We start from the raw sequence: 17040 nt of genomic DNA on the forward strand, positions 1-17040 counted from the left end.
CTGATGACGTTCAGAGAGAGCGACAAATGGCGCCCGCATGCGTAGCGAAAAAAAAAAAAAAAAAAAAAAAAAAGCTGGAAAGAAGATTGGGTTAATTTGTTGTTTTGTTTTGTCAAGTTTTATTGCGACAGTGTTTTAAAAGACAGTGACAGGGGTCTACTGCTTTCTATGCCGAGCGTTTTAACGAGGAGCCTCCCACATTTTGTCTCTTAGGGGCCTGTTGCAGCGTTGCCATGGCGACGGCGTGCATTAGTTTGTTTATTTTGTGAGGACGGCAGCGTAATAATGGAGCTCACTGGGAGCAGTTACAAAGGGGATACAAAAAACGGCAGGTAATATTGATATGAATGTTTCATAACCCTTAAAGACAGCAGTGTTCACAAATTAGTCACACAAGTGGTTCATAGCTAAAAGTTGACCACCTCTACTCTCCCTCAGGATGGAGGGAAAAGGAGAATATACCTTTCCCACAGAGACCAAGTATGAGGGAGAGATGAAAGATGGGATGTTCCATGGCAAAGGAGTGCTACACTTTCCAAATGGAAGTAAATACGACGCCACTTGGGAAAACGGCATAGCTAAAGAGGTGAGGAGTTGTGTGCGTGTGTCCCCCTGCATCTATGTCACAATATATGCAGCCACTTGCATGATTGTGTGTTTCACATTGGTTATAGTTGATATAACATCTGGTCCCTTTTAGCAATCACTCACCATTACTGTCGTAGTTATTAGGTTTCTCTCCCCTTTTCCTGTGTGAAGCTATAGTCTCTCTTGCTCTGATGCAATCTTCCATGGGCTTTTGCCACAACAGCGATCACTCCAATTATTATCATCAATGCAGTTGCGGTTCATGTGAAATGATAGCAGCTCTGAACCATGACTAACCTTGGCCCAGAATACCCTACACCTGCGTCCATGCCAGCCCAAGAAAATCTGTTTCCATTCAAAAAAGACCTAAACCATCCAATAGACTCAGAAATTTAAACACTGGTAAATTACATCTGGTAGCTCATAGCTCATTCTCCAACTTGCACCTCTTCCTTCAAACAATGCTTCTCATCCTGGGGGTTGAGGAGCCCAGGTATATGTTTTTTCATATTTTAGGATTGAAAATATGCAAATGTTGCCTTATCTTTTTGAAACACTTCATAAGATTTTAGCCTCCATGCCCTCTATGATATTTAACAAGAATTTTAAAGGGTTTTGGGCCTAAAGGTTTGAGATCCACTGTGTATGTTAATTTTCAAGATACTGTTAAAATTCTGGTAATATTTAGTTTGATTAGAAATATTGTTGTTGAAGACTCACTGCAACTGCTGGACTTAAAGTTAATCAAAAAGTGCCAGGAGATAAAAGGGACAACAAAAACAAACAAACAGTAATAATTAAACTGTAATGTCTAGTGCATGTAAGCAGACCTTTTCTACTGCAGACATTTTAAAATGTCAAAGCAGGAAAAGCACAGGTCTAACTTATCACCTCAATCAAAGCTGCATTTCCATGTAGGTGTTTCTAGTTCCAGGATTCTGCTGCTGTTGGCTTCAGTGGAGCTGAGCCATCGTTATTAGTCATTAGTCACACCTGTACTTTTCCTGCCGTGACAGGTCTCAATATCTACATAGAAAAAGGTCTCCAGATAAGACTAGGCTAACTATCACACCAGCTGTAACGTATTATCAGTCAAAATTACAAATTCACCTCTTTGATATGGCTGTCCTCTCCTCTCCTCTCCTCTCCTCTCTTCTCCTCGAATTTGCATTTGATCTCTCATCAAACATAGACTCTTAAAAATCCATGTTATGAAACTGAATTAATGCCATTTTTGGTGACAGCAAGGTATATTGTTGACACTGAAGTGAACGTGTTATTGTTACATGTCAAATACACAAAAATACAGTGTATGTTTATTTAAAAAGTCAGGTTTTATTTTCAGTAACTGCATCATTCCTAAGAAAAACATATACATATGTGTGTGTGTGTATATATATATATATATACACACACACACACACACACACACACACACACACACACACACACACACACAGTGTGTCACCTAAAGTACCGGAAAGACATATTTTTCCACTTTTCCCTTCTGGTACATATCAGTGCAGACAGTTTTGGTTTCATCTGCTGAGGTTTTGAGATATCCATCGCTATGATTTCTGCCTAAACCAAAAGACAATGGGGGAACATTTAAACTCTTTTGTGGTGTTTAAAGCACTGAAAAGTGGCATTTGAAAACCTCACCAGCAACTTATCTATCCAGAAACCATGTCTCAAGCACACAGGATAACCTCCAGACCTCGCTTTAAACAGTTTTCACTGGAAACACTTTCTGCCAAAGACACAGCCCCAACAAAAACTGTCAACAGTGAGGTCTGTGTATTATATTGAGTAACAGGGACATTGTTTCTGCTGTTGAGGTTTTCAGATGTAATTTTTTCATTGATTTGAGTAGCACAAATGGAATTCCATTTGCTTCCATTGTACTCGGGTGGTTTCAAGATGCGGATGTTGCAAAATTTTGGCACATAGCACTAGATGCAAGTGGGAAATTTTCTTTTTCTTTTTTATTTAGGTTAATTGACCTTTGAAAGTTTGTGACTGTAGAAAAAAGATGATGTACAGTGTTTTTCATTGTGCTTCCTCACAAGGGGTGTTTTACCTTTGCTGATGGTCTGCAGTACCAGGAGAAGGACTGGGACTACTGCGATGGTTATGACAGACGCTTTTACAGTGAGAGGTGCAATGGACTCAGACCTGCAGGTTTGAATCAATTTATTTCAAAATGTGGGAATACACAATTCATTTCCTCACATATTCACTCATTCTTCTCCATCCCACTTCCACAGAAACACAGTCACATCATCGAACTTTGCCAAGAATTAAAACATGGCAAAAAAAAAAAAAAATAGATTGGGAACACATGGGAGTTAAGAGAAGTAACAGTCAATGCCATTTGAGAAGACTAAGATTTGAACACAAAACCTTCTAGATCTACAACAGCATTATGTACTGAGCCATTCCCACAGCTGATAATAGTAAATTATCAAAAAAAATAATTCAATACAAAACATCTGCCCTGTCCATTCAGGAGAATCTCAGCTAACTAATCTGCATCCTCCACGCGTTATTCCTGACTGGTGTTACGATTGTGGAGATGGTTTCTATGACCCCACCACGAGAGTTGTCACATCCTACACAGGAAGGTTCCTCAGGAATGCAGGTGAGACGGAAACCAAAGATGACTGTACCATAGGAGATATAGTGCACAAGTAACCCTTTACTTTAATTCAAAATCATAATCCTTCACAACTAAACAATGGATACCTTCCATTCTAAACATAATGTGAACTATTATTATAAATTGAGCTATCTTAGCAACTATTATTGTGAGATGAGCAAAAGTAGGCATTACCTGCTGCCACCTGCAATCCACATATGAAGCAGGGATAACAGACATTTTCACAATATCTCTTCCATAATTAAAATCCTACCTCCTTTTCTCACTGCTTACATTTCTTCACTTTGTGCACATTTTTTCCACTAACTTGATGCCAAATTGGCTGTATCTGTGTGGAGTAATATCCAGACATCTTTGCCTGTGGTGCCAAGGTAAATAAGAAAGATTAAAGTCATGAGCATAGAAAAAATAACTTTTCAAATGAAGCACAGTTTTACATCCAGTGAAACATCTTGTCAGTGATAGATTGCAGTATTTGAATGTATTTATATTGAAACTTAATAAAGCAGCACCGCTTGTTCCTATAACTGATCACAAGTAGGAATAACATCACTTCCAGTAATGATGTTGCTGTTGATTTAACCTACATTTCCAATTTGCTATCTGCAGCACGCACATGCGTTAGGGTGTTCACAAAGGACATGAAATTGCACCTACATGTTTGAGCTAATGGTTTATTGAAGTGCTTTGTCATAGATGCTCTCTTAGTTCCTTAGTGTAGAGTCCTCACCTAATTGTTTCAATTGTTGGTCTATAATTTTGTATTATTTAAGGAAGGAAACATCCACTCAGGCCTATACCACAGGAAGATCTACTGAGTTAAAAGCCATACAACCAGCTAAATTAGTACTGAAGGAGTCATGCTGCCTCGTCATACAAGATAGTAGCTCTGTGTAAAATTATCTACTTTTCAACAGCTCAACTTTTCTGAAAACAGACAACATAGAAAAAGCTTTACTGAAGCTACTTTCAAACATGGTAAAGCTCTTGAATTGAATTTGTGTCTTTGCCTATGTTTTAATAACTGCAAGTCTGAAAGCATATAGTGTGGCCATATGGGAGGGATTTGATAACAATGAACCTATGGAGTGATTTTAAATGGATTATCCCTGGATTCTCTGATGGAAGATTACTGCTACAAGCAATCTGATAAGCATGCTTCTATAGGCTATTTCAGTCATTTCCAAAGTTTTTCGTTATTTGTCAAAAGTGGAAAATTTGAGACACATTTTTCCACTGAACGAGTGCCAAGTTTTGGAAATCCTGATTTAAAGTGAATGCAGTTTGTCAGGTGTCCACATAGGAATTCTCAATTTCAGATATCCTCTGCTTGTCATGTATCCCTGCATAATGTTGTGAATTAGGCAGATTTTTCGTGTGTACCTGGGAGGGAGGATAATGGAGATCTGAATGGCAGAAGCCTTTTAACTCAGCAGTTTGTAAATGGCTTTCGGTCAAGGATAGGTTATATGCACGCATCAATCATTTTCAGCCTTGTTCGCAGCATGGCTAATGAATGGATTGCCATGAAAGTAAGTACAGGAATTTTGTGGACCCCAGAGGATGAATCCTTCTGATTTTGGTGAACCTCTCACTTTTTTAGAGCTGCTCTAGACTCATACTCGTTGTTGGACATGTAATGTGCAGTATCTTAACAAACAGCATACATACGTACATGGTTTTGCTAAATCATGAAGGACTCTTGCTTTTAGTTGCAGAAATGCTTCCTGCATTTCTGGTATTCCTCAGTCGTTTAAGAAATAAGACAAAGTCCAGCTTCAGTATCTGGATTTTCATCTGATGATTCCTGAATCTGTTTTATTTTCTATGTGAATGAATTTGATCGTTTCCTACCTTACAAATGCAGACATGCGTCAAGACATGAGCCCTGGCAAAAGTTGAGGTATGACTCATAAGCTCCCTAAGGTAGAAATGTAATTTTGGGCAGAATATTTGTATTCAGATGAGCTACTTGCAACATAATACAGATTAGTTCCACCAGCACAAATCTCATTTACATACGTGTAGAGACAGAAGGAAACAGGGGAGAGGGTCCACATCCTCACCAGATGTCATCAGTGTGTGAAAGAAAACAAAAATATGTTTTGCGATTCTTTCCTTGATGCGGGTTGTTCATCATCATTATAGTTCTGGTATTGATCAGTGGAATGATGGAGAGAGAGAGATAGGGAAGAAGAGAACAAAAGAGAGGGATGGGGGGGGTGAAAAAGAAGAGGAAGTGAGCACTTTCCAACAATGCTCCAACTCTGTTTTGATTTAGATAAATATGGAGTGAACAGGAACTATTTAATTGATGTGTGCCTTGTTTTTTTCATGGTGTTTATGTGCATGTTTGTGGAGAGATGTCTGTGTATGTCACTATGTTTGCTCTCCTTCTTGTCTTGGTATACAATTCTTGAGAAGAATGCTCCTGTATCCTGTACGGATTTATTTTTCAACCCTGGGAGGTGAAGGCACATTTGTCAGAGTGGGTGTGAAGACAGAATTTATTGCCTCATGGCTTCCTCCCAGGATGAGGACTGCGAGGATGATGGGACACAGGGAAGACCCACCCTCCCAGTGGGGACGTTTGCTGCAGCTAGGAAAGAGGAAGGAGCTCCACATGTAATGGTTACAACTGGTGCATGTAGGACAAGGGAGAAGCAAGCCAGCAAAGACAGTGGAGACAAAGCCTCATATCTAGAAAAGTTGCAAAAATGATGCATATGGAAGTGTTTTAAAACACAGATGATTCAAGTTTCACCCCCTGGAACTAAATATTGTTGCTTGGAAATAACAGGCTAATCTTTACTCACTGGCCAAAGCTGACCTATTGCAAAGAGCCCTCCTTAGTTACCGTTGCTAACTTGGACAAACAGCTCTTCTTGGCATAGTGCCAAGCAGCGAAACAATAGGATCTGTTGCTAATATTCCCCAAGAGGTATAGAGTATTTTTGGAATTGAACCGATTTCTTCTCATCAAGGAGTTGCTGATATGCCTGCATGTATGAAGGGATTTGTCAAGAGTACTGGTACACCTTATAGAAAGTAGGATAGAGGATTGAGAGATGGACAGAGGTGATAGTGTTGGTTGGAATTATTGAGTAGTAACCTTCAGTGTCCAAAGAGTTCAGAAAGTAAGCTGTCACCCATACTATAGTGATCCTGACTCTACATTACTTCGTACATTTCCTTCAAACCTAAGGCTATCATTTTACTAGAGGCAGCTGTAGCTCAGGTGGTAGAGCTGATTGGCCTTTAACTCTAAGTTTAGTGGTTTGTTCCACATTTCAAAGTACCCTTTAGCAAACTGCTCCCCAAGTACAAGTCACCTTGGATAAACAATAATGATGGGATAATAACGGGATGCCTGACTCTCTTTATGACATGCAAAGGACTTTAGACACCAATGTACAGTAACAGGCTAAGACCGATTCTGATTGCAAGTGGTCAACTCAACTAATTCCACAAAAACACACACATCACAAATTTCAATTTGCTCATTGGTTTAGGGAGACAACCAGGAAGCATTTCCATGGTTTAGAGGAGATGTCAAAGGGCATTGACCAAAATGATTCTGTAGGCAAAAGAAGCAGTCTGTTTAACCAGTGGATGGTAGCAAATGCCGCCCTTAACTGGCACGTGAACCCACTGGGCTGACATTGGTAATTGTTTCCTGTCTTCTTGTTTAAAAGAAATTTGTCTTGAAAAGCACTTTTCTCCTAAATTACCTATCAAATTGGTTTTCTGATTAAATTTGAGAAAAGGAATGCCATTTCCTTACAGAAAATTGTCAATAGGTTTGACAACCCTTGAGATGCAGGGAGTCACATCATCATTATTTACCCAAATTTTAGTGACTGGTTTGGATAATGGGCTAAGGCAGTTCTTAGTAGATTTAATGAACAGTCTATTTGAAGTCTTTTTGATGTGGAGACACTGAGATAAGACAAACTAAAAAAGGAGCAACTTTACAAGATCAACAGGAGTCAGATGGGACATTTCGATACAAAGTCACCACCTGAAATACACATAAGATAGAAAGAGAGGACTGTCTGAGTTTGTGTGTGTGTCAGTCTCTGTGACTGTACACTGTCTGTGTGTGTGTGTGTGTGTGTGTGTGTGTGTGTGTGTGTGTGGGTGTGTGTGTGTGTGTGTGTGTTAGTGTCAGTGATGAGTGCTTGCAGGTGGTGAAAGATGAACATTTAAAGATTATCACAGACTTTGTTTCTGGCTGATGTACCTTCCAACATCATAAACGAGCAACCTCTACTTTAGTACCACAGTAACGAGTCGTTAGGGTGAAATAGAGCAGTTTTTCGTCTCCTCAACTCATCTCTCACCGTTGGCATTACAGATGAGCTGGTAGACTAATCCAGCTTTGTCTTCTCGTTTTAAAAATGATCTGTTCAGCTGATGGTTATTTGGATGTTTATTTGTCATGTGGCTCACTAAATACTTTTGCATTGTGTAAAAAGGCATTTTAGATGCAAAACATAACCACATTTATCTCCATGAATTCTCATTGGTGGCAGACAGCAGGTGATTGCACCTGTGAATTAAATGAATTAACATGAAATGGCTTACATGTGAGAAGTTTGATAAAATTGTCTTTTTTGCTAATAATGGAGGGTAAAACTTCTTAAATTAAGATGATTAAAATCATAAGGATCATGCATGATATAAACACAAATAATGCTTCATACATTTTAATACGCTGCTTGTTGAGCAGCTGATGGTGTTCAGTGATTAAGATTTGAATCATGGTTTCATTTTGTTTTTCAGATTTTTTTTATTTACATTTTTATTGTGAAATAAAGGCATTACAGCAGACATGTGCTTCCACTTACTGTCAACTCGCGCTGTCATAACCCATCTTAAATAAAGCCAAAAGACTACAACACAATGAACTGATTACTGTTAAATCTGAAAAACAAATCACATAATCAAACAACTAAATATTTTAAATAAAAACAACTCAAACGGCTTTCCTCCAAACTTCCAGAGACACATAATTTTACTTTAATTTCTCATTGCTGATGAAGATTGTTGCTTAACTTTTGAGGTGCAATATAAAACATTTGCATTACTCTGTAAAACTGTAATTAAAGAACAATGAAGGGAAAAGATACATGGGCCACATCTGCACAATCAAATCTCCACCACTGACTGATTGAGCATGCACTGTTATTACAAACAAACACACAAAAACACACACACACACACACACACACACACACACACACACGGTTGGTTATGTATATTCTCTTTTGGCAACAGGCAGCAACACTCTGCAGCGGTGCAGGAGACGGCAACAGCTCCAGCAGGGGCCATGTGTTGCCATATTGTTTGTAGCACTTTCCTGTTTCTGGAATAACCGCTTCCCTTTGAAACTCTGCGCAGAAAGAGTTCCACACTCAAAACATTCCACTGCCAAGGAAAACACCTCTGGTGACCGAACCACGGCCCCTCCCTTTGTCCGCGTCCAGCCGAGGTGTTTCACAGACAGATAAAATCAGCCGGGGCCCTGGGGAATGGAACAAATCCTCATGCTGCCTTTCCTGAAACTCTCTCTTTTTCATACATTTGAGACAAAAATTCACCATAAAACGGGATTCACAAGTTAATCCTGTGAGCTGTGACAGATGGATTAATAATTTTAAAGATCAGTATCAGGCCATCAAAGCTTGAAACCCAAAAACCGATGCTGTTTTCAGTGATGTGATCAAGACGCAAAACCAAGGGCTGCTCTGTTTGCAGTGAATTGGAGACAGATGACTTATACATGTACGACTGAATGTTTGTTTGACTTACTCACATTTAGGTAAGTTTGATTCACTGCACTGGAAACCACAAAATGTGTTTATATTAGCAGATAATGACCATACGTATCGAGCACAATAGGTCCTGTAATTTGAGCTCCTCCTCACTGTCAGTGGATCAGGTCCAGTTTGTCTCTTGATGACATCACAGAGTCGTACCTCTAATATTAACATGAATACTACACTGTTTTTCTACTTCACCATCCAATCAGCAGATTGCAAATCTCTATAAAAGAGAGATTTTTGCTTTTGCTAATTAAGCCGTGTGTGTCTGTGTGTGTTTTAATTCACCCCCATTAGGCTGGAAGGAAACACTTTTCCCTCAGAGTGTATTTTAAGGATTAAGATAAAGAGACTTAAACAAGGTGCCATCATCACTTCCACACACTCTCTCCCCTGCGTACATTGAACAGTCCGTGCAGGTTGTTACAGTCCAGACAGATATCAACCAGAGAACTGTTTAATAAACTGCTGTTTGTGCTGCACTTTATTGGATTTTAAAGTGATGATGCAGGCAAAATCTTTCCCTGAAATCTTTCCTAAAATGTGCTTGTATCATTACTTTACTGAGGGAACCACAGACAGGATGTGATTTTATTTATATATTTCTGTCTTTAGGAGTCTATGCACTGACTAACAAAAACTGGCAAATCTAAATCAACAAAAATGTCCTGCTGTCCTCGGATTGCAGGAAATTACCTAAACACACCAGCCACCTGTGCCCTCAAATAACTCAAGGTGCCAATTACACACGACTTAAATCCTGAGATAAACGCTGCTATACAATCTCAAGAGGGTAGAATTACAGCAAATATGAAAATGCCCCAATCTAATTTTCATTAAGGCAGGTTGTGGCTCCTGGCTGAGTGAGGTCAGTCTCATGGCAACACGGCGACGCACAGGCTTCAGTAACGACCTCAGTCACAAAGACCACGGGGGGGGGGGGGGGGGGGGGGGGGGGGGGGGGGGTGTTTTGCTTGGCAGCTGCCGGGGTGTCCGATATGTTCAATTGACCCTCCCGATCAGAGCAGGTAGAGAGAGTCAGACATACGGGGGGGGGGGGGGGGGGGTGTTTGCGTGGCAGCTGCCGGGGTGTCCGATATGTTCAATTGACCCTCCCGATCAGAGCAGGTAGAGAGAGTCAGACATACGGGGGGGGGGGGGGGGGGTTAGTGTCGACTCCCACCCGTGGCAATTACACACAATCAGCGCGAGCCGCAGACCTGCTCCTCTGCACAATGGAGGCTCGCGCGCCGTGGAACCTGCGGCCGAGGCCCGCGAGCCGCTCAAGTGCGTGCAGCTGCACGCGCTCCGGAGAGAGCTTCACTTCCCCTGCAATTAGCCGCTCGTTCCCTCCTTACAATGGAAAACCGCTTTATTATCGGTCGTTTCGGTTTAAAAAAATTGGCGTTCATTTTTTTTTGGGGGGGGGGGTTATTATTTATTGGTGTCTGAAGTGGCTCTGAGAAGTTATTTTCTCCTAATTGTCAGGGTTATCTTGATTTGACAAAATGTAGCCGAGACGTGAATGGCACTTCACTGTTGCAGCCTCACACACAGAATGACCCGCGGTTTAATTATGCAGCCCACTGGTTATTACACATTTGATTTGGACGTTTTAAGTGAGTTCAACAAATTGAATACAGCTCCTTGCTGCGGAGCCTTTACACTTCAATCTGCGGTTTGTGTGTGTGTGTGTGTGTTTTTTTTTTTCTTCTGTGAACACGGGTCAAACGTTCAGAAAAACAAAATTAGTTTTCATCTAAACTTTGTTTCTAGCACCATGGACAAAAGTTTTCAATAATTTCAAATGAATCTTTCCAACAGATGACTCGGAACATGAATGGATTGTGCGCACTTGTCGGAAAGCGTGGGATGAGGTTGTTGGCATTGATCCCGAAAAATCTGCTGCAACCAGATCTGAAGTGACCAGCAATATTAAATGATACTTTTTGCAGACCTGCACTTAACATTTTCTTTGATGTTAAAACTATGATAAATATCTTGTCATGGTCTTTTCATTTATTTTGTATAGTGAGTGAAAAGCAAAAGAATAGGTTCATGTTCCTATTGTTTATGTTGTGTGTGTATGTGCTTGAGAGAGAGGGAGGTCTGAGAATTTAAGGGTGAAACAGTATGTATCCAGTCTTTCAACCAGTTTGAATTAAATAAACTTTAATTTGAAATGTGTCTTGAGTTTGGAAGTTGGTTGTGCAAACATACTGTAGCCTATTCATTTGAACCCATGCAAGTCCACAAGCATATTGTATAGCATGTATACAACCATTGTTTCTTTTGTTTGATGAGCTGAATCTAATTTTCCTGTAAATAAGGTCCAATAGAGTTAGTTCATGAAAAAAACGGATGTTTTAACCTGATCTAATCAAATTTCTAAGCCTGAATTGACACTGATGCTCTTGATACAAAATAGTTATCTGCAACACTTAAAAAAAAAAAAGAAAAGAAAAATAAGAAGAAAAAAAAACATCTTGGCTTCCTGTTTATTCAACATGAATGCACTGTTTTGATTTTTGATGGAGTTTTTTTATCCTTGCTATCAGTTACATGCATATTCAAATACTGACTATGTTCCTTCATACAAAGATCAAAATATAAAATCATGGAAACATGACATGCCCAGTCAATGTGTTGGTAAACAGTTTTAGTTCAGTTATCAAGTAAATGTTTTAATACTAAAGGTATGAAATTATTAGGGTTGTCGTAAATGCTCAAAGACGCATGCATGTTGTCTGAAACCAAGTATTCCAAATAATGTCGATTGCTAATGTGCAGGTAATGATAAAAGCACACAGGTCTGCAGGGTGAACTATTTTTAGTAAATGATCTACTGTGTTACGAATGCCCCTCATCCTTAACCACTTTTGCTTTAGTAAAAAATTGAAAATACCTTCAACAAATGAAATAAATAATACATCGAGTCTTTTAAAGGCATCAGTCCTTTGCACAAAGGGAATCTTACCCATTATGCACCTTTCCTGCTTCACAAAAAATTCACACTACATACACGTAAAATGCACGTGTGCTCACACACACACACACACACACACAAACACTCACACACACACACACACACACATATACATACACATACACACTCTCATACTAGGATGCACACAATTACCCACAAAATAACATGTGCCACACCAAAATCACACAGTAAAACATCATGCTTAATTAAAAAAAATAAAAACACATTGAAGATACAATTACTTTATATGTATTGATTTTATTCATATTTTTGCCATTTAAAAATCCTTTTAATCATTGTACCCAACTTTCTTTGCTTTGTGCCATATGTTGTTTGGGAAAATAAAAATGAAATATTGCTTTGCTAATTCATCCTTAGAAATGATCCAAAACCACAAAAATATCACATTCTATTTTATTGCAATTTAGTACACAAAACATTTATGATGCACAGTCTATCAAATAAACTTTTTGTTTCATTTCCTGTTTTTTTAACAAAACAAAACATTTTCAGAGAGGGGAAAAAGTGCTTTACAGGGATTTACCATCTCAATAAATACAAGGACATTGAGGTCTTGTTGGATCCTGTTCTTCACACATTGGCCATGGCACTAAAATACAGATGCACACTCTCTACCCCTGCCAATACACACACATACACTCACACACACTCACACACACACACACACACACAAGTCTCACTATGTACAACCCAGTCTGTTTTATATTGTCCATTTTGTACCAATACTCCATTTCCCTCCTTGTACGAAAGACACATACACACAGAGGCTTAACGAACAACTTAAAAATCATAAATTAGTGACAGTGCACCTGTTTGGAAATCTGAAAATATGTAACTTAACATGTCAGATTTTGTAGGTATGTGTAGTTTGACTAGTATGCTCATCTCAGACCTCCCTCTGTTACATGTTACAGCCATAATTTAACAATACACAAGCCCAGACATAGTGCTTTGTGGTTTTCCTTCATGATAAGCAGTTAACATGCTACAATACACTTGTGATTTTCTACCAATGGAAGATTCCAATGGAAATCCTTATAATTGCTCCTACACACTTGAATAAAAAAAAAATCCAAATCCTGGTTTAGTGATGAATTACGGGCTAGAATTTCACAGCTGTAAACAACTATGTTTTCTTTTAATAATGGAAAAGATAAGGCACACAATATTTTCATTCTTTAACAAAAATCTAATTCTACACATCATTTTAGGGGAAAAATTACCAAAAATGAAGCTGGGAAGTTTCTGTATTTTTGAGATGTCATAAAGTCACTATGTCATTCATAAAGGAAATATTTCAACAGTGAACGTATTTTGTTTACATGTAGCTTTCCTTCATGGTTGCTTAGAGAGAGAAGAGGGAGGAGTCTTACCTCTAATGTGTGTGCATGGCCCTTGGGCCACAATGACAGTGCCCCCTGAACTTTTCCCCTCTTGGTTTATCTTCAGTATTCTTACAGCACTCGAGAGGCTTCAGTCCTGCTTCCCTGATCAGTCTCATCCCTTTAAAACTCCCTCCACCTTCAAATCAGAGGGTGGATGAGAAGAGTGGAGGATGCTGTACGCTTGAAGCAAAATGGGTCCTTTTGGCGGTGTAAAATATAGTCTGCAAGTTCCTGCTAATGCTAAATGCTTCATGATCATTTTGTCAGAATGGATGCAGGTGGAATATTCATGTCCTTGGAGAGAAAACAAAAAAACATAATGACGTTTTTTCGGCTTTCTCCCATTTCTTTTTCTGTTTCCAAAAGGGCAGGGCTCCTGTAAGATTTGTGTTTTCTCCAGACTGACTCCTGCTTGACCTCCAGGTCAGGTCCATAGATGTCACTGATGGGAGATCAAGGGTTGGGGTCCAGAGGGTAGGGGTCATAAGGGTCAGAGTGGAGCGCTAGCGGCTGAGGGGGAGCTGGGGCAGCGACATGGCCTGGTGAGGGAGACTCTGAGAGGTCAGCACAGAAAAGGGGTGACCTGAAGAACACAAGCAACACATAAGAAGGATTTAAAAACAGCTAAATAAAGAAGCCTCCGCTTTAGAAAAAGCAGCCAACAGTGATGAAATGAAAAGCTAAAGTCTTCATGCACCTATTTAATAGAAAAGTACAACTCACTGTCAATGTATCCGTGAAGGGCCACCATGCGCGCTCGCTCAGGACTGCCAAAGGGGGAGTAATGCAGCTCATCGGGCAGGGACGAGGGTATCCTGGACTGGGGATGACCTTGGGGAGCCCCACTGTGCTGGGGAGTGTGCTTTTTGTGTCTTGCTCTGCAGTTTTGAAACCACACCTATGAAGACGCAATGTAACCAGACATCATGTAGCTACATTCTTTAATAGAATATCTTGATTTATTATGAAGGTATGTTTTTAAAAATCATAAATGACAGACAGAACTCTGTAAATATATTAATGTGAATGTATATAGATGTATATAATAATAATAGTAATATATTGATATACCTTTTCTCATGGCTGGATCAAGTTGTAGGTCTTTGCATACTGCTGTATTATTCTATTTCAGTACATTCAGATATAATTAAACTATAGCATTTGTGAATGTCTGCGTACTGACCTGTATAACTCTCCTGCTGAGGCCTGTCATGTCGGCTAGTTTCTGTAGCGTCTGGGCATCTGGGTTGTTGTCCTGGGCAAACTGAGCCTGCATGATCTGCACAGTGAAACAAAATGTTGGCATCAAATCAAATGCTGCTGAAATCCATGTATGAAAGACAGCATGCAATAATGTAGTGTCATGCAGATATGGTGAAGGGACTCCACATTTCCAAACAAGCTGCAAACTGTATCAGAAACACGTCTTGTATCTGACCTGTAGCTGTTCTGCAGTGAAGGATGTCCGCGCCCTTTTGGCGGGTTTGGGTTGACTGTCTTGTTCTGTTGGAACTGCTCCTTCTAATGTGATACCATTGCCTGAAAAACACAAAGGCAGACATTTGGGATGCAAGTCAGATGCAGTTGTATGTTCATTTAAAACGGCCACAAGGAAATATTAAAAGACAGGATTGAGACACTGTATCATAAAGAGACTTCTTTTGTGTGTAACTTGGGATACACTGAGAAATACAGTCTAGTCCTGAGCTCTTGTAATATGACCTTCTAATCCTGTGGGTATCCATCAGAACCACTGAGAAATCAGGAATAAACAGACCAGCGATAATAGATGACAATTATATTTTAAAAAATGTAATCATTTGAAATATAATAAAATGCACAAATTTGGATAAATCCTGCTTTAGGAGGAGACTTTTTGAGCAAACATCTGGACAACCACTGAGAATTGCTATAAATTTTGCCAGAACCACTACTCACCACTCTCAGCTGCTCGTTTGAGGTTCTCCACCATGGTGTCGTAGTGAATCCTACACAGGACCTTCTCCTCCACCAAGCCAAACTCCTCTCCAGTGGACAGCTGCCTCTTACACGAGTAGCACGCAAAACATGCCAAGTGGTATGCGTTTCCCCTTGCACGGCGCACCCAGTCGCTGGCATATATCTGCCGCCCACAGCGGGCACACTTAGTACCAAACCTACTGTGAGGGAGAGAGAAAGAGAGGCAAGAGAAGCAGCAGAGAGAAACAGAATGAGGAATTATCGGTTTGTAGATGTGGTAAAAGCAACATTTTGGGAGAGAAAATTGCAGCAGGTGATCTTTTAAATCTTATCTCGGGGCCTTTTCCAGATAGTGCACACATAGAATTAACCATGTACAGACGTTCTTTTCTTTGACTAGAAAGCTGAAGTTGAAACTCAGTGGTTTTTAAACTTGACATTTTGGCAGAACTCAAAGGGTTTAAGGAAGAAACCTTGGAGGAGGATGTGGCCTTCAGAAAAGACTCCTGACTGCGGCTGCAAGCTGAGCCTTGAATGCAAACAAACCAACACCTGCAATTTCCTGGCTGATGCATGAAGACCCTGACATGTACACATGCTCCCACACAAACACAGACATACACACACACACACACACACACACACACACACACCAGGGAACAAATCAACACACACATAAGCCAGGGTGGTTTTACACACAGTGGAAGATGAAGAAAGACTTGGATGACATCACTCTCCATCGCCCTGCTGTAACTGATAGCAACAGTGAGATCAGGCAGCATATAAACTGAAACCACCTGACCTACTGTTCTGGGTGGGTGGGGGTGGGGTGGGTGGGAGGTTGAGGGGCACAGAGAGGGACAAGATGAGAGATGAATGAACAGAAAGTTACAGAAAAAGAGAGAGGCTAAGCAGGGAACGGGTCGGATATCAACTTGTTGGGTCAGCTGGAAACAAGATATTAATGTCTGAAATAAACATGATCTGCCCCTTGGAAATATTTCAATTGCCGTAAATGTGACTGAAGACAGAATGAGACAAATACAAGGGTGAAAGAGCAAAAGGGCAGAATGGAACTGAAGGCTGCCATAGATTTCATTACACTAACATTTATGCTCTGTCATTTTTCTTACTGTCCACCAATCCCATGAAAAGCACAAACTCAATAATGCGTACCTCCCCCTGTATTTTTTTTACTTCCTTTCCTGTCTGTGGCACTTAGCCAAAATCTTTTGAAATGGATCATAAATAGTTTCATTTTTCTTAAAAAAAAAAAAAAAAAAGGCTAAATAATTTGTTAAAACAGCAGGGCATCATAGTTTTTGTAGGTTTTATAGTCAGACATAAACCAAACATGAAAAAATAGTCCATTTGTCATAAACTATTTTCAGCTGTGGATTACTACAAATTTGGTGGTCTCAGAAGTATTTACATTAGCAGGACAGTGTATGGAGAATTGACTCCAAATAAAGTACAGTGCCCATGTTTTTTTGTAATGAAACATCGTGAGCAACAGTGTGACTCACTAATGTCTTTTTAATAATCTGGACAACATTGGAGCTCTATGGCAGAGAGGAATAAGCTATATTGGGCTTTGGCTACACAAACAATACTTTG

General features: G+C 39.8%; 2 protein-coding genes across 8 annotated transcripts in view; one reads left to right on the plus strand and one right to left on the minus strand.

Moving 5' to 3' along the window:
- The first annotated feature begins 1 nt into the window (after position 1).
- The window catches only part of morn5 (MORN repeat containing 5), a 25771-nt gene continuing 8732 nt past the window's right edge, over positions 2-17040 (plus strand). For 3 of the 5 annotated variants that reach the window (XR_011686304.1, XM_071466054.1, XM_071466055.1), the window contains exons 1-4: positions 2-332; positions 439-586; positions 2658-2769; positions 3098-3229. Coding sequence is in view for 4 of the 5 variants with exons in the window: in XM_071466054.1 (XP_071322155.1) it covers positions 286-332; positions 439-586; positions 2658-2769; positions 3098-3229 (439 nt within the window). In the remaining variant the exon portion in view is untranslated. Of the gene's footprint in view, positions 333-438; positions 587-2657; positions 2770-3097; positions 3230-4020; positions 8874-10896; positions 12194-17040 lie in introns of those variants that run through there. The other 2 variants (XM_071466051.1, XM_071466052.1) reach the window with 2 other exon arrangements.
- Positions 12455-17040, minus strand: part of lhx6a (LIM homeobox 6a) — a 15929-nt gene continuing 11343 nt past the window's right edge. The window contains exons 5-9 of one of the 3 annotated variants that reach the window (XR_011686303.1): positions 15403-15623; positions 14903-15003; positions 14648-14743; positions 14188-14342; positions 12455-14047 (exon numbers count right to left, since the gene is read on the minus strand). Coding sequence is in view for 2 of the 3 variants with exons in the window: in XM_071466049.1 (XP_071322150.1) it covers positions 13968-14047; positions 14188-14362; positions 14648-14743; positions 14903-15003; positions 15403-15623 (673 nt within the window). In the remaining variant the exon portion in view is untranslated. Of the gene's footprint in view, positions 14048-14187; positions 14363-14647; positions 14744-14902; positions 15004-15402; positions 15624-17040 lie in introns of all 3 variants that reach the window. The other 2 variants (XM_071466050.1, XM_071466049.1) reach the window with 2 other exon arrangements.

The sequence above is a fragment of the Trachinotus anak genome, unplaced genomic scaffold (assembly GCF_046630095.1).
Source record: "Trachinotus anak isolate AG129_WGS33_773 ecotype Australia unplaced genomic scaffold, CSIRO_AGI_Tana_v1 ptg000028l, whole genome shotgun sequence".
Lineage (NCBI taxonomy): Eukaryota > Metazoa > Chordata > Actinopteri > Carangiformes > Carangidae > Trachinotus > Trachinotus anak.